Source organism: Cuculus canorus, chromosome 19, assembly GCF_017976375.1.
Source record: "Cuculus canorus isolate bCucCan1 chromosome 19, bCucCan1.pri, whole genome shotgun sequence".
Lineage (NCBI taxonomy): Eukaryota > Metazoa > Chordata > Aves > Cuculiformes > Cuculidae > Cuculus > Cuculus canorus.
In genome coordinates, this window is record NC_071419.1 from 143,975 (window position 1) to 162,433 (window position 18,459).

Here is an 18,459-nt window from a genome sequence, read left to right on the forward strand (position 1 = left end):
TTATGGGCCAAGAACCTTTATTTTACCTCAAAATCACTACAGTCAGACCTCTGTGCCTTAAACTATCGACTGGGACATTGAACTACTGCCTAAACTATTTTGAGAAAATCTCTTATCATTATAGCTTGCTGGCTGCAAAGGATTTACTCCTGGCAGACAGTGGCTGAAAAGGAAATAATCTCAAAATATAATTTGAATCCAAATCAAGTTGATTCAAATACCTTCAAATGTGCTATCTTTAACTCTCCATGGTCAAATACCTCATTACTGATATATGGGTATTTTAGCTCTGAATTATCCAAGACTAACATATAGCTGCACTTCTATTTATTAATGTTATGAAATAACAATCAACTATTGCCTTCATGTTTAGTTATATTTCAGTCTGAATTCATGCTAATTTACTTCTGTAGCCCTCTCCAGGAATTAATTGCTTTTTGTCAGTGAAGTACACCGGATTCCCTTTAGTAGCATTTTTGCTTCCGCACAGGTCCTGCTCCTTTCTCTTGGTTTTTATCACCAAGCACATCATAGGTTTGGAGTATCTCTCTGGTCCGCTCAGGGGAGCCATCCTAGCTGTGTTCCCTCCCAAGCGCTTGTCCACTGCTAGACTACTGGCCTTTTGGGGAGGGAGTGGGTTTGCACAGACAGCCTTGATGCTGTGAGTGATGTAACCAAAACACTGCTGACTTATCGGCACTTTCCTAGATACAAACACCAGAGAGCTGCTATGAGGAAAGTTAATTCTGCCCCAGCCATGCCCAACTCATGTGTCCATACAAAGAAAGTGTGAATTAAGAACTCCTTTTGAACTTACCTAATTAAAAAAAAAATCCCTCCTGCAAACTGCTTCTGATAGCACATACAAGATAAGGCTGTATTACAACAAAAGCTCGTACTTGAAACGGATTGATTCCTCCAGAACCTCTCTGATATAAAATGGGTTTTCTCAAATACTTCAGTGGAGGATTTCTGTAGTTAAAATTATTTCCTTACTCAAATTTTCAAAAGAAATTTTATACCTGCAAGATCTTCTTTAGAGGAAACCAGACGAGGAGAGCTGCTACCTGGCTCAATTCTTAATGATAATCTGGAAAAACAAATTTTAGAGAAATTAACAAAAAAAGTTTCTCAATAAAAATTGAAAGAAACTGAAGAAAGAAATTATTTTGGCAGTGGTAAGCAGAAATTCTACTTCGCCGGAAGTGTAGTTATTTATTTTGTTATGTAGGAAAACAATACGGTTTTAAAGTAAAATGCTACCTGTTAGATCCAAGAAAGAAACTGTGAATCTATGAAAACAGAAATGGAAATATCTCACCAAAAGTTAGTAAATTTAGACACAAACATGAGAGCAAATATTTTATTCCCTCTGTGCATGACAAGTGAATGTATTTTGCTACCACGTGGAAATGTGCACTCAGAAGTAGCTATTGAGATATTACTTACTATGACTTATAGAAAAGTAAAGTTGGTAAAGTGACCAACACTTAACAGTAAAAGAAGATAATTAGAAGAAAGTTATATTACATACCCCTCTGCCTCACTCCATGTGTTTCATGACGCACTCACTGTTGCCTTAATCTCAGCACTCCAACAAGTCTTGATCGCCCAGTGTGCGTGCCTTCTACCACTCTCAAATTTATGCACTCTTAACATGGCATTCGTGGGTCCTTGTTCAGTACCAGTTTGACAAAAAAGTATGGAGGGCTACAATGTTAAGTAAACTTTACTAGAAAAGGCATAAACCCAAAGGAAATAACTGCTGTCATTGCACGGTGTTAACCACACAGAACAGCAGTGCCATTTCCCGCTAGAGCTGGCGGCACTCCGCTGCACACTGACACTACCGGCAGTCGCTTGGGCATCAGATTAAGACCTGCAAAGGGGCAGAGCAGGGAGGAACCTAAGACAGCATTTCAAAATATCACATATGGCTTAACTATCACTTTCCTTACTACCTTGTTTCTCATGTACACGGAGTTTTATGGGGAATACCTTCCAGTCCATTCCCCACAGTATCCAAACATTGCAAACTATATTTCAGTGTGAAGTCAACCAAAAAACCTATAGTCCCTTTTCATGTCTCAGAATTTCTATTCTTCTGATAGCACCAGATTCCCTTAACTACTTAAAGCAAAGCATTTCAAGTAGGTAATGAATCATTCCTTTCCAGACCACCTTTTCCTTCTGTCAACATAATTTCCGTGACCAGGAAGCAGCAACATGCCTCTCCTAGAAGCCAGCAATGAGAAAGTTACGATAATGTAATCCAGTGCACAATTCAAACTTTAATCACATGGGAATTCCTTTCCGTATGGAAAAAAAAAGTAAAAAACCTTAATGAAGTCTTTTCCTGTAAATAGGGCCCTATAGTATGAATTTATCTTCTGTGCGTGTAGAAATGTTCCAGCTGCATCCCTTGCAAGCAGTTGCTCCTCTGTTCATTGCTGAGACTGATCTGTTCCTCACAGTATTAGGGGTTTACTGTTCCCATGCTGTGACCTTGATTTTTGCATAGAAACCTTTTTAAAAAGAAATTTTCATCTTAAGCCTCTCTTGCAGAACTGTGCTATTTACAGATATTGAGAAATTCGGATATTAAGCTCATTATGTTGGGCTGGCTCATATTTGACAAGACAAGGTCTTCATATAAAACAGAACACTCATTTCAACTTGTTTCACATAACATTTGTTCTCCAAACAATGTGATGGGGACATTGTTTGGAGATGCAGAAGCAGACAACCCTTCCCTGGCAACCCCATCACTGTTCCACAATGGCTAACTTCCTTCTTCCCTTTCTGTCCCTACAAAGGAACTGTCATCTGTCCTTCCCCACATGTGACAACCACACCTTTGAGTGACTGCCAGCTTTGAGCCACCTCTGATGTCCTCTCCTTATCCTGTTAGCAAATAAAGTATTCAGTTTTATTTGTCCTCTGTGGCACAGCCACAACTTATTTTGTCACTGTAGAAACATTTATCTAATAAGACCACTGCAAAAAGACACAACTGTAACCCAGTCCATGTAAGCCAGCAGCCTCTCCCTTTTACAGTGCTGTGATTTGTAATGCGTTCCTCCTGAGACCTTCTTGCTCTGTTGGACTAAAAGGGACTTATCTGTAAGGATGACAGATTAGACTCTTATTCTTAAGGACACTGAACTGGATGGTGCTTATTAAGCAGGCCCAGTCTATCAAACTGGGGCTTTTTTCAGGAATTCTTTTAAAAAACAAAACCTTTGCTTTACCATGGTGAGGAAGCCTCAGCTTAGTAAAGGTCTAATTGCTGACACAGAAATTTCAACATTCTAAAATTATACAGTACACGTTCAGTTAAGGTATGTGCCAGGATAAATCTTAGATATCAGCCTCAGAAACTGCCCAATTGCATCTGAAATTCCCAAACTGAGGAGATAGTATTAACAATCTAAAATGAAAAAAAGCCTGGAAGTAAAATCTCTATTGTCTATTAATTTCCCTTGGATGCTTTCCCATAGCATTCTGCTTATCTGAATCTAAATTTGAACCGGTCTTTCTGTGAATCGTCCTACTAGTACACTGGAATATCAGCGTCTTGCCTAACATGCTCTAAAGAATTGAAACGTATGTACTGATGGCAGCCTATGGAACTGGACTCCAATCCTGGCTGTCCCGTCCAGACTACACTGTAATACAAATAACAGTCTCCAAACTGGCTTTACTCAAAGAACAGCTGTGGAGAATACCAGGCCTGACCTAATGACACCAAAAGGTCAGCAAAAAAAAGCTGTTTTGGAACCGTTGCAAGGCATGGCAGATTAGTAAAACTGTGGCATGGGGCCACAATGTCTGGAGCGTGCTGTCTAGCTCAGGGGAAAATCATTCTCCTCAGGTCACTTTTTACACTCCTGGAGGAGGAATAAGGTCCAGCAGCAGCTGCATCATGGTATGTCCAAAGCCCATGGGCTGTCAGTGGTGCCCTGAGATAACAATGATCAGCAATACATTTTGGGTGTAGCTGAAAGGAATCGTGATGCTTTAGGTTCTATTTTCACCCCCTTAGTCTTGTAGCTAGCAAATGTTACAATAAAATTTCATAAATGCAGAGAACAGTATACAGGTTGAGCAAGAAATTTCTAATATTTTTAGGATATGACATCATTGTCAGGGGTTTTCTGAAGTGTTCTTCCTTGCTGACAAGCACAAATTTAAAGCAAGCAATTGGACTAGCATAAAAAAATTGCAGAGCAAAGCTTTGTTTACACAAAGTGGCTGCCACATTTTCCTTTTCAGTGTAATTGAGGTTCTCATTTGGTGAAACTTGTGTTGAGATCCTGCCAGTACATTCTAGGGCAACTACCTAAGCTTCCCTCCCTGACAGCCTGGTACTGAGACAGCTCTGTGCTCCTGGCCAAAGGTCAAGCATGCATATCTTCAGACTCTAACACTGTCCCTGTCTCCAAGAGAGTGGTCACTGGAGAGAGAAAGAGACGGGAGATTCTTTCCCACTATAAAAACTTAACACTCTCTGCCTTTTAAAGGCTTACAGTTTCTTCTGGCATGGAACGGGAAAATGAAGATCCATTAGGGAAAAGAGGAAAACGTGAAATCAAACATTCCAAACAAACCCCAAAAACTTCTTATCAAATACAAGATGGGAGAGGAATGAGAGTTCTCTTTAAGGGTAGCTGTGATGAGTTTTGATACAGACTTCAATTTAAAGCTTTATTCTGCTGAAACAAACATGGCAGAGAAAGGTCCAAGTTCTCCAAGACATATAAACTGCAGCAACTTTACTAAGCAAAAAATCAAATTCTTGCCTCTTTTTAATACCCCTTGTGACTTCAGTCCAGTTTTTCCATGCCATAGTGAAGCCTGGAAAGAAAATTGCTAAATTTGATTGAAATACTCTCATAAATAACTAAATCAAAAGAGAAAGTACTAAATGATCTTTGAGATACATCAAATACCTTCCAGCATTACCAGCAAGGCTCCTGCTGAAGTTAAAATGACTTTCAAATTTAAACTGGAATTATTCATGACTTGTAGGTTTTTTGCAAATACTATGTTATAGTATCACATACCTATAGTAACCACATGTTTAATCTGTTCAAGGTACTACAGTTCATGAAAGCTATTATATACATGATATTAAGATTGATCCATCATCAGGAAACTCCATCTAAAAATCAAGCAACACAACCAGTTTCTTGAGTCCAACCCAGGAGCTGTAAAGGCTATATGAAATAAAATTCTTCACCTTTGCCATTCCCTACTCATTTTAATTTTGCTCTGTTTTTGTGATTTTTATGTAACATGGAAGATGTGGGAAACTGGTAAAACAATGACCATTTGTTAAATTTTAACACAGAGATTTAAATCTCAGACTACCCTTGACACAAGCCCAAGGCCCTTCAGCCTTCTCAAAAGGCTGTGAGTAAGGCTAGCATTCAATTTGCATCTGTTGCACAATGCATCTCTATTTGGGAAACATATACAATGTCATGAGACTGAGAACGAGAACGTACGCATTGAATCATCAGTATTCTGGCAGGAATTCCAATTCCACGACGCAGATAAATTTTGCTATGAGAACATCATACAAGCACTTTCTATTTTTTCCACATAATTTTCCCCACAGAAATGTCACTATTCTTAGTCTGTGATCAACTAGACACAAAAGCACAAACGTATCAAACTACATAGGTTTTGTCTATGTTATGATGACACCTTTTTTTCCTGAATTGTCTCAGTAGGATTTTGCATCTGTATGCCAGCAGCATCAGCTGTAATTGTGGAGAAACGCAGAATGGTTAGGGTAGGTAATTCTTTAGTCTCATATGTACATGGCCCCAGGCTGGTAATACAATCTTCTGATTCCCTGGAGCTGCTCTTTTCATTAACTGATCAAGTTTCAACTTGAAATTATTTAATTATTTGTCTCACTACTCTGATTAAGAGGTTGTTCCAGAATTCCATTACTCTGGTGGTTAGGAATCATAATTCAACATTCAGCTTCTAAAATTTTGTATTCATTAATCCTTGTGCTACTATTACATTTTAGTTTAAATTGCTCTTTACCCTCACTATTTTCTCCCAATTCTGTTTATGAATTTATTGATTCTATTACTTAAACTTTTCCTTTTCTATGCTAAAGCCACACTAGTTCTTTAAAGACTGGTGTTACAAGATAGACTTTATTCAGCTGATTGCATCAGCATTTTTTTAAACCCACTCCAACCATGGAGGGCCAGAATTGTGTACAGTTCTCCACAGAAGGCGTCATCAGCTCCTATTGAAGCGGTATTAACAATTTAATTTTTTATAGAAACACTCTATTCAACAGGGAGTAGGGATGATTTTGTCTTTTCATGGCTGTATCTCACTTCTAACAGACTTCTACAGATCAACACCATAAATAATTGTTAGAATAAATGTATAACGTTTTGATTTTTGTGCTACTATCATTTTAATCAGGCCACCAGATTCTTCCTTTGTGATATCCAAATCATATTCTACTTTGATGAAGCCTTCCAGCACCGTTTCTTAGCATATGATCTAAGTACATACAAATTCTGAAACAAAGTTATTAACTGAAGTATTTAATAAAACTGGTAACAAGACCGGTTTTAAAGAAGTTCATGAGCAGTGTTGCTCTCCAAAACATATTCAAAAGTCTTTCTTACCACTATCATATTACTGAACTTGGTTGCTTTGAATACTTGTATTTCTGCTCACCTAAGCAGAGGTACTATATTTGTCAACAGTTAATTACATAGCAATGCATCTACCTTGGTTGAGATATTTAAAACCTTGGCTGCTAGACCTCAAATTTAATGTGCTAACTCCTTCAAAATTATTGGCCAGGGATAATCACCTCCTTTAACTGGAGCACAGTTACAGACTGACCAATGTGCTCTACGGTGTCTACTTCACACCACCGTGTGTGTTAGCTCTTTTCCACCTCTTTTGTAAAAACATTGCTTTAACATGCTGAAACCCTCAAAATTGTCAGGTTTACATCTTAAGTACCAGCTTATTAAAAACAGTAATTTGAAATTGGAAGATGTTTTTTATGTATTATTTACAACAGCATAGAGCCAATCCTGGACATCTTAGAGATGGCTTTAGGGTTCCCAAACAAAATTCCCAGAATAAAACAACAGAACAATATTCTATTACAATCATGTAATAGAATACTCAATTTTCATCTGCTTTTACAAAGCATTTTAGAAACCTGGTTAGTCATAAAAAAGACTAATCCTGGATTTTCCTCAGGCATCCTGGTATTATCAGCTCCATTAATAAAATATTAAGAACACCAAACAAACACCAAAACACGTTCAGCCAATGGCTTTTCAACTCTTAATCAAACTAACAGCCAAGTGATCTTTCCATTAAATTCCCCAAAACTTGGAGAAAATAACAGTACTTACTTATAATTGTCATCTTCTACAAATTTCTGAAGTTCCTCAATGTAACGGACAGACTTCAAATACTTCTGCACATGGGGCAGGGTTGTAAGGTGATCTGTGGAATGTTCAAACAAAAAAAAAAAGAGATGAACATTCACATCATCCGAAATTAATTATTCTTCCAGCGTTTTTTTTCCAGTACTGATGGTTATCTTAATGGAAACAGAGAATTTGAACCTTCCTAAAGAATAAAGCAGACAGAACTATTACTTTGACTCTAAGAAGCTGTTAAAGATTTGATTTTTCTGCAAATCCTGACTGAATTTTGTGCTCCCTGTTCTGGGGGAAACTAAAGCCCGCAGCCATGGCTCTTAATGACTCTCATATGAACACGTGCACTGGGTTTGCGTGGCAAGGTTTTGGAAGGAGTGGCTTCTATAGGAAGCTGCTAGAAGCTTCCCATGTCTGACAGAGCCAATGCCAGCTGGCTCCAAGTCTTCCAAGAGAATGTCTTGAAGGACTGCACTGGAACGCTGGAGCAGTTCGTGAAGAACTGTAGCCCGTGGGAGGGTCTCACACTAGAGAAGTTCATGAAGGACCATCTCTCATGAGAAGGACTCCACGCTGGGGCAGGGGAAAAGGGTGAGGAGTCTCTCTCCTACTCATCTGAGGAGGGAGTGATAGACTGGCCTTGGTGGGCAACTGGCATTTAGCCAGCATCAACCCACCACAACACGAAATGAAGAGGCTTAAAAATTCCAATGCTGAATACCAAGGAACAAGCTAAGTTCCAAATGGCAGAAAAAATCCTCTGACCCACAGTGCATGGACAGGAACACACCCTGTAGTATCTAACTTCTATGCTCTCATAAAGACAACTGTTTTAAAGGCACCCATTATTCCAGAAAACTGTTTCTTCCAGCCCATATTTTAACTTTCATCCTGCTTTTAACAAAAACACTCAAAATTAATGCATACCAATGCAGGAAGTGACCAAAACTGTAAAAGCAAAGGGTCAGTGAAAAAAGGCTCTTGCCATTTAGTGTACACACTTATTTCCCTAGTTTACCAGTAGGATTGAAACTGCCCAGAAGTGGAAGCTACCTCACTCACTAGTTCAACCTTACTAGTGTTAGCCTCTTGTGTTGCCTATACACAGGGCTGAAACCCCTTTTAACAACAATGTACAGAAGTAATTTTAGTTAACGCTTAATAGGAATAACAAAATTCACCTACCATAGTTACAAGAGTCTTGCAGATCAGCTATTATTCGCAGAATATTGTTCATTTGATTGGATCTTTGCTCATTCTCCATAATGCTGCCTGAAGCGGGATATGCAGAATCAATGTAGATTAAATCCAAGAGATAAATTCCTGAAACAAACAAAGCAATCAACCAACTGATCTAGTGTTTCAAACAGAAATAGTTGCATAATATTTAACTAATGTAACAGCTAGCGACTATGTGCCTCCCTGATTGTTTACTGTTGTTTCCCATCCTCCTCATCTGAGAACTTCGTAGGAGCACATGGCAAGTGGCAGTTCTGTGGCAGAACTGTGTTGTAACCCGTAAGAGCAGCCCAGCCTTTCAGTGCATCTCACAGGATGGTCTTGGACACAGAACCTGCCCAGGAAGCTCTGTAGAGAGGATGGCATCTGGTGCACTTCATCTTTGCAAAAATCCATAGCAGGAACATCTTTTTACCACTTATATAAACGCAGAGTACGAAGGCATTGCGAGTTTATAGTTGTTACTCAGTTCAGAAAATAAACACAAAAGATGGTTTTATAATGCTTCCTCTTACGTTAGCAAGCAGCCCAAATTAAAATACTCCTTAGAAAAAAGATTTTTGTGTTAGTGTATTTCGCTCAGACTGCAAGATATTATGGATTGTCCAAGTCTTGGGACTCGTACTCCCAGATTGCCAAGAGGTCTCAGAGACTTGGTGTTCCTGTGCTAGTTACTCTTCCACCTCTGTGTAAGCCAGCCTGAAGCTGTGGATATATACACCTCGAATTCTTTCCCTGAAACAGATAATTCTTACTTCTAAATCTTGCAAAGGGTTAGTAAACCCAGTACCTCTTGACAGCACAAATTAAATACCAATTAAATATTTTTCATCAGGCAGGGTTCAGAAAATTCACTAGAAGATCATGGGCAGTAGTAAAGATATGCATCACAGCCATCTTTGCCTGGTTAAGTGCTGCTATTTTTTGGCTCTGTAATTTAACTAAACAGACAAATAGCATCATCTCCCAGTCTCAGATGCCATTCACCAATCTCCTACTGACCCCAGCGGTCCCTGGAAGGGAAACCCTTTATGAATGCAGGGAGAAAGTGTGGTATGGAACACCCTGAGTCTATTCTATTCAAAGAGGCTGAACAGAAACCTCTGCGCGTGCTCCTCTCAGGGATCACTGCAGCTATTGCTACAGTGTGCTAAAAACATTATCCCAGTCTGATTTGTGTTTAAAGGATTGCTCAAACATTTAGGGTCAGCTAAAAGGCAGACTTTCATTTAATAAATTCCTAAACTACTGTATGAGCTGCGCAGGGAAGTTAGTGATTCACTGTTGCGTAACAAAGGAAGGAACATAATTTTGAGCAGGAAAATAATCTATGCAGCATAAAAATCTGCCATAGTTCCACATTAGATTTTCCATAGCGTCTTTTGTGCATGTTTATAATTAATGACTCCACCTCCACCCCATGTTTCCTTGTCCTGCCTTGAAAACAGCACTCTGAGTTTCAGGGAAACAGCGAGCTGGCTCACTGCCACTCTTCGAGCTTTAGAACGTTACATTTCCTCGATAAATTCCGTCTACTAAAACAACAGGAAATGCAACTCTGCTAGTTAAGCGCAATTTTTTAAGACAGAAGGAAAGCCAGTACAATGAAAGGCACAGAGCACATACAAGCAACACACTTCTGAGAGAATTTCAATATGCTTGCATTAACTTCTGACAACACTCAGACCTCTGGAAGTGTATTAAGTTTGTGCTGTGAAAAAAAATTATTTTCATGCACTCTCCCGGTAGTAAGTGTGCCTCAGTCTTACCCAGATGAAAAAAAACTTAGCCTGGAAAAACCTCGAAATAGTATTTCCATCTGGGAAAACAAATTCTTTCCTGAAATTAAAATGTTCGTATGTGTTCTCCAGTAATGTCTCATTACCAAAATGTAGAACTTGAAGTTACAGACCACCAGTGATTGTCTAGCAAATTTAGGAAGCTTTTCTTCTTTACAGATTATTAAAAGAAGACAGACCTGGCAATTTTGTTAGATTTTAACAAGCTTTATCTACATAGCAAAATCTCATACACGTATTGAGTATACCCCAAACTTCACATGGTTTTGCCATGGAATTCTGCATATCTCAAGTGCTGTCTGGAAGATCCCAATCAATCTTCCTGCTCTGGGAATTAGGAATAGTTTATATAAATCCCTTGCAAGACTTTTTGTGGCCAGTGCTGTGCTTCCTACCTATCTGTTTCTTCAGATCTCCGCCACCTTGACGGATCAGTGGCTCACTGGGTCACACTAGATCACAACAGCAACAGTCAGGCTCCAAATGCCTACCGTGTTTCTGTAGTTTTTAGCTTATTCTTATGTGCATTCCGGAAAATCCATCCACTGCTTAGGGAAGAATGGGTAAAGAAATTACATGAACTGTCATTGAAAAATGAAGAAATGGACTTAGAGGCAATGATAAGCACAAACCAACTCAGTTCATTATGAACTGTTAATGCTTTGCGAGGAAACCATAAGACCATAACTGAACCATCATGATCCAAACTGATGGATGCCAATAAGCCCCTCCACCCCGAACATAACACACTGGCACGTAACGCAACATATTCTGTGTAAAGATACATCAAGGTACACCTTTTCCGTCGTGCTGTTCTCCCTCCCTCCTTTTAAAGCAAGAAGGATGATTTGCATTTTATGACTTTTTTTTTAGTGTTACCAGTCTGAACCCAGGCAGTGGCATTTTGGACTCTTCTATACACATGATGTGGTAACAGGAACAGATTAGTTTATTTTACACAAAGAATACACCAAAGTATTCCCTTTAAGCAGAAAACTTTAAGATCTGCTTCTCAAGGCAAGGCTCAGGGTTGCCATATGCCAAAGAAAACACACAGCACTAGCTTTTCAAATCTTGGCTTACATTTGTGCTACTGTGCACTGAAAAAAGCTGTCTGAGATGTAAGGCCACCAGGATATTTTCCAGAGGGTGAGCTCATGGGCAGCTGCTTCCACAGGCAAAACATTTTCCAGTGATGCTGATTTTTCTCCATTGTTACTAGAACTAGTTTTGCATCTGTGTATTGTACGTGGACAACACAGTATTCACTAGTTTATGGTATCATGGAAATAATAATAATATGGACTGAGGAAAAGCATGGAATCACTCTGTGTAGAGGGTACTTACTATTTTTAAATTGGCAAAAAGAACTATAATACCTAGTTCTTAAATTTTTATTGTAGAGCTCAAACAAAGCAGCAATATAACCGACAGATTAAAAGATGAGGAACTGAAGTACAATAAAAAACTGACCTTGAAACGTGGCAGTCAGTGCCATCCAGACCATGCATTTTGAGTGCTCTCTCCACCAGACAACAACTTAAAAGGCTGAATTTTATTAAGAAAGTATTTATGGAGAACTGCAGTATTCAGCAGAACGTGAACCTAAGTCTGTATATTTGTGTCTTGATTCACAGTTAAGCTTCTATTATTTCTTTATTCAACACTCAAGGCTTCTCAGAAAGAGAAAATAGCACTGAGGCAGATAATAAATAAGTGTACTTGGGAGCGGATAAGTACTAACAACGTGCTCTAAGGAAAAACAATCCCAACCCTCCCAAGATCAGCGGTTACTCAGCTTCGCTGGATTCTGACGAAATTCAGCTCAAACATACAAATTTTAAAATTTCCATGAACAGCTATGATATATGATTTTTTCCTCATTAAACGAAATACTTGCAGTTGAGTGCATCACATGTACAAAGATAAACCAGTACGAAAAGCTAGGATGGTGTCACTTCAACTGCAGCAGAAGAAACAAATGTAAGTCTGTTTTGCAAGGCATTTGCCTGGAAGTCAGAAAATCTGGGTTCAAATCTTCTGCTCTGTCATAGATGTCTCTGACCTTGGAAACCGACTGTTATCCTCTATTTTCCACGAGTTCAGTGAAAGAAGGCAGAAAAGACTGTCAGAAAGACTTAATGAAAATAAATACTATGACCAGGAAGCCTTAACAAAAATGGAGTTTAAAATTTGTGATAGAACATAGGTAACGATGTGCAGCCTGTAGAAGTAACACCACCATTTATCCTTAACAATTCAGGATTTCAAATCTCTTCTGGGGGTTTACAACAATCTGCAGGCACGAGGTGCACCCCACTTGTCTCACAAATACACACTGTTGCAAAACTGATCATAAAAAATACAGTGGGGATAACGACTGGAAACTTGCATCATCCTCAATTGTGCCTTTTTAAAATTTTTTTTTACTCTTTTTTATAATGGATATAAAACTATCCTGTGAAATAACAGGGCTAAAACCCCAACATTAAGCAGTTAAAGCACAGCATTATTGTCCACTTGATATACCCTTTAGTGCATAGTGCTGTAAGAGTCTGTGCAATTCTGCAAATGCAAATAAGTTAGGAAACAGCTGCCGTCTGGTATTTTTGTTCGTCAGACAATCACTGCTTTGCAACAAAGAATAATTAGCTGATGGGGAAATATTTCAGATGAGCCTGGGGACTTCAATTTTTTATTCTTACTTAACATTTTTATCAAGTCTACAGCAATCTTCCACATTTTTAGTAAATGGTTTTGTCCCTGTGACAAGTACAAACGCATGCTATAAGAGGAGAAAAAAAAAAAAAAGAAGCTAAATGTTTTAATGAACAAATTTAGTTCCCTACTTACCATCATGTACACTTTCTAAAGATAGCCACAACCCAGAACCCCCTGGATGCACACATGCTGCAGCATAACTTGGATGTCTGGGTATAGAGCATTCTTTCAGAACAGGATGCGGTGTCTATAGGACACACAGTAACTGGCACACAGAACAGAGAGGAACCTATGGAACATAATTATTTTCCCTCCCCTAATGTTGAATAATGACACTAGTTTGATAGGAAAACCAGAAGAGGCAAAAATATGTTTCCAATTTGTAGTCAGCTGTAGTTACGAAAGCCTTTTCCCACGTACAGCAGTGTGGTCATATCATACTAAACAAAGCAGAGGACAGAGAGAAGGCAACTTATCAATTAACTAAGTGGTAGAAAGTCCAAATCCCTACATTCAGCAGTCTGTAAAACCAAAGACACCATTCTTGGGATATTAACTCATAGCTAGCAAAGCCAACAGTTCCGTGGTATCGCTGGTTTCAAGAAGACTGGCTATTTTCCATAGACTAAGGGCTGGAAAAATTTTCTACAAAACCAAACATACATCCTGGTTAACCTTGGTAGGACTTGGAGTACTCTAAAAACAACTGAGGAAAAATATTTGCCAAGGCAACAGCATGTGATTTGCAATACGCACTGCTGGCACAGCAGTGCAGTGAAGGGGGTCGACTCACAGGAAAGTAACGGTGGGGCCATGACCAGGTTTATCGCTTCTGTCTAGTGCCGGCCAGAACGTGAGCATTGGCATCTCACACACGCACAAATGCAGAACTGTAACAAGGTGCAGTCAGACAAAAAACTTGCTTGGTTAAAAAGATATGCATAATTTTTACTAATATAGTTCCAAATTTCCAAGCAGCTACTCCTGCCATTCTCTGGCATCTTCCCCTGGCGCACAGCATCCGCCTAGCGAGTGTGCAAACGCTCACAGTACCACAACAGCTTTTTCAAAGCATACAGGTAGCAGCGATGCCTGTAATGATGCTGCTACGAAGCTACTAAGAGGGGAAAAAGCTAAAATGATTGCTTTCTGATTTCTGATCATGTTTGAAAAACATTATTTTTTTCAATACAAGGATGAATGGAAAAATAAATTTTCTGTATTTGCCAGTTATTTGTTGCTGGTGGTTTTGTTGTTTTGTGAACACTCACCTACAAAAGGGAAAAAAATTATGGCTTCAAACCACATGACTTCTGTCTTCCAAAGACAGCAACGAGAAGCATCTTGAAAAAGCATCAGTAAGAGAATTCTCCTTATAGAAATTTCATATGAGTAAAGTGAAAATGGATACTTTTAATGGACACCTTAAATAAATAAAACATACACCAATTAGGGCCTTAAGTAATTATTTAAATAGCTTTAAAGCGTTTTAATGATGGTTGCTAGAATGAGAGTTGCTAGAAATAGCTTGACATGAAAATATAGACCACAACTGTTTTCATGCTGAGCCTGTAAAATCCTTTCCAGGCCATGTAATATCTTGCTTCCTTCCTATTTAGCATTTCTCCTCATCCACTCTGCCCTAACAGCTTGTATACATGTGTACATTCTGAAATGCAGATCTTTAATTATTTTGAGAAGTATCAGAAGTGTCTTATTCTAGATGCTCTACTGCAGTGCTACGATATGTTAAAAGTGAAAGATTACGACAAACAAAAAGAAGGGAAAATAAACAGAAGGCAGATTCCTGAAGATCCACAGGACACGTAAAACATGTAAGAAAAAAAAATTACTTTTTTAATGAAAATTTTTTCTGAGAAAGCTAGTAAATTGGAAACCGTGAACATTCTAGTTTTTGGAGGCGTTTAGAAAGAATTAGTTTTTTCCCTGGACCAAACTTGTGACAATGGTCTGTTCCTTATTATAGCTCTGTCGACAAATGTGATTGTATAATGCTTACACTTTTCTTTCCTAGTCAGATCTGTTTTGTGGCCTGAGTCATTAGAACAAAGATTAAGAACAAAGCCAAAGCACAACATAAGTACATGTGTCTCAAACTGTTCAATCTAACTCTTCAATTCTTTTACATATTGAAGTAAATGATTTATTTTTCACCAAATAATGAATTAGTTAAAAACGTAGTTTTACTCTTCTCCTTCATAATTGTGAATTGAGTTTAATTCACTGAGTAGTTTGGGAGGGAAGTTTTTCTTTTACTGACCTTCATTTGCTAATCGGAAGAATTACTGTAATTTGCTAATCAAAAGCTCAACAATGAAACTTTTACCTCAGGCAGAACACTCTGCCAACATAAACCATTAAATTGCACCTTATTTTTCATATTTAATGTTATTCTATACAGTTTTGAGGGGATTTTTCTTACAAATAATGGAAAAGAAATATTCTTTCTGTGAAAGAAGGTACGGAAGTGGCAGTGCTTTCAGTCACAGCAATACAATTTCTACGAGTGCACGTCACAGACCCTGCCAGCCTTCTCAATGTTTATTAACATTCCCATGGTTTCTTAGGTCTGCTACGGCTGTGCTTATTAGTGCAGAGTCCTGCTCTCAAAACAGATTTCAAACTAAACTAATGGGTAACATCACTCCTATTGGGAATACAAAGAATGTAACAGTAACTTAGTATGACAAGCACCTTCTACCAAATGCTTGGTAGAGACAGCTGAAAATACTAGTGCTTCTGCTGTGACATTTCAGCTCAGCTAAAACCTCACCAGTTTTAAAGAAAATGAAAGCAATACAATTTCAGAGAACTCACTTTTCGGTTTGACAGCTGACTTAAAGCGCTTCAGAGAAAACAAAAAAGCTCCTAGAAGACCTTCTTTCTTACCTTCCGAAATATCAAACCCTTGACTGAGCAGCCTATTCTCATGTTGCACCTCACACACACACACACTGTTACTGATCCACACGAAGTTCTCTTCTTCTTCACTCGAGCACACTGGTGCCCGCAAAAGAGAATCTTTTAGAAGTAGGGCTGTGAATTCACAAGACCACCCACTCCTGCCTGCACATGGCTGAGACATCTCAGAAAGTCACTATCACCTGGACTACCAAGACACCATTCACCTCCACTAACTCACTTTCAGCCATTCCTCTCGTCTATTTAATGAAAGAAATAAAATATTATCACTGCATCGTACTGAGCCATCTGAAAACTAAAAGAAGGAAGCAACCTTGCGGTGTTTCCTGAATAATCTCACCCTAATGTACCATTTAAATGAATCATTCCACCTTTGTCACTGTAGCAAAGCTTAATACAGAAAACCAGACAAATAAGTGCAGTGTAAACCCAGCAACTTTCAAAACAAGATAGTAGTGTGTGATAGAAAAAGTTATCACTAATTCAGCTGAAACTATGTGCTGGTGCCCAAATCACCGCTGACTGATGCAAATCATCCTCTTATGCACTGAAAGAGACCAAAAAATTCTGAAGCTGCCTGGAGCTTCCTAGCAAAGCTCTCCCTCTGAACAAAACAGGCTTTCTTAAGAGTATAGCCAATTGTTTTTCCATTTTCCCCAAATCCCAACTATTTCCTAATGCTTTCACAATGATTTGGGAAAAACATATTACAGAAGATTAAATATTGCAATAGTGATTAATTTCAACATTTTCAAACTTGTTATCCAGTGTCAGAAAGCAGGGAATGCTTCGAAGCAGAATACAGGAACAAGGCAAAGGTGCAATAGTTGTTTTCCAGATGGAGTTTCCTGTCATCAGTGAACTATGGTTCACGGGCTCCCTGAGAGACATCTTGTACAAACACTTTGGCGGCGTTTGAGGCTGGGCAGTGGTTTTGCTTTACATTTCTCTCTCCATCTATCTGTTCACTTTTTCTGCTATTCCTCCGTGCACACTTTTCTTTTAAAATTTTTGGTTTCAAATGGCCCTGTGGTGAATGAATTCAGCAACTGAACTGCATGCTGTCTGTAAAATGAATCCATTTTGATTCCTCAAAGTTCGCCTTTGTAAGACTGGCACATTCTCACCCATTTTGTTTACTTTGAGCTTCTGATCACTGCCTGAAAGTCAACGTCCCTGACCAGCCGTTTTACAGCATTCTCACCAGTTCTCAAAGCCAAGTCTGACATTAGACCACTCCTTGCTGATGGAATTGCTGCAGTGAAGACAAATGTCAGCTTTCACAGCCAGAAATAACTGGCTATTAGATTCCTACTATTAGTACGATCTGTTATTCTTCAGTCATGAATTCAAATACAGCTGATCTCTGAGATTCTCAGTATGTAAAGCAAATGGAATGACTATGGACTGACTATGAAATGTTTTGAAAAATCACATCATTCACCCTAAAGCCTTTAACAAAAGCAACAAACTCCACTTCATAGTATTACAAATCCAAGGGAAAGGCATTCCCATTTGGTCCAAGCAGAATGTCCACATGAAGGCTAATTCCATTTTTCTCCTCAGTCCTTTCCAAAGCCCAAACACCAAGTGTTATGCAAACAATTCAGACATCTTATGAACACTTGGCACATCCAAATAAAAGCTCGCCGTTACCTATCAAGTCAGCACAGCTTTATTTTTTCCAGTAGATAAAACTCTAACAGACCAAAGAAATTAGAAAGCTTTGCCATGCATAGTTTGGAATGACTGATATGCAAAAGTTTCCAGGAACAGGCTATTTAGAGAGATTTATAAAGACAAAAAAGCACTTGGCACTCAATCACAAGTTGTTCTGTGTATTTGTACGTTGTTTCTTAATCAGAAAAGAGAATGACCGAATAAGTAGGGTTTGGCTATTTTTGATCTTTCAAATATTTTGATTTATAACAGGATTATCTGTAAGAGAACACTAAGGACTCAGAAACACCACACGAGAATGCCCTATTTAGCCTCCTTCATTGGGGAAAATTTTTAGACATTTAACTGCAGTTATCTAAAATCAATGGAGCTTAGAGTAAACATTAAAGAGCTTAAAAGTGGCTACGGACGGTTTATAAATATGGTTCTAAATAAAGAACTTTATCTTTGGGAACTCCTGTACTTCCAGGAACCTTGGTGGCCCAGGGCATTAACAGAAACCTGCATTGTTCTGCAAGAATAAAGAATCCAAAATGCTCCTTTTTAAACGAAAATGAAATCCACAACTCAAGCAACAATCTGGGTAGGGAATCACCTTCGTAGCTCCGTATTGTGCCTAATAAATTAAG

General features: G+C 38.6%; 1 protein-coding gene across 6 annotated transcripts in view; it reads right to left on the bottom strand.

Moving 5' to 3' along the window:
- Window positions 1–18,459, bottom strand: part of RALGPS1 (Ral GEF with PH domain and SH3 binding motif 1) — an 88,565-nt gene that overhangs the window by 31,893 nt on the left and 38,213 nt on the right. For all 6 annotated transcript variants that reach the window (XR_008453010.1, XR_008453011.1, XR_008453012.1 and 3 more), the window contains exons 11-13: window positions 8,634–8,771; window positions 7,419–7,512; window positions 1,023–1,090 (exon numbers count right to left, since the gene is read on the bottom strand). Coding sequence is in view for 3 of the 6 variants with exons in the window: in XM_054084362.1 (XP_053940337.1) it covers window positions 1,023–1,090; window positions 7,419–7,512; window positions 8,634–8,771 (300 nt within the window). In the remaining 3 variants the exon portion in view is untranslated. The remainder of the gene's footprint in view (window positions 1–1,022; window positions 1,091–7,418; window positions 7,513–8,633; window positions 8,772–18,459) is intronic.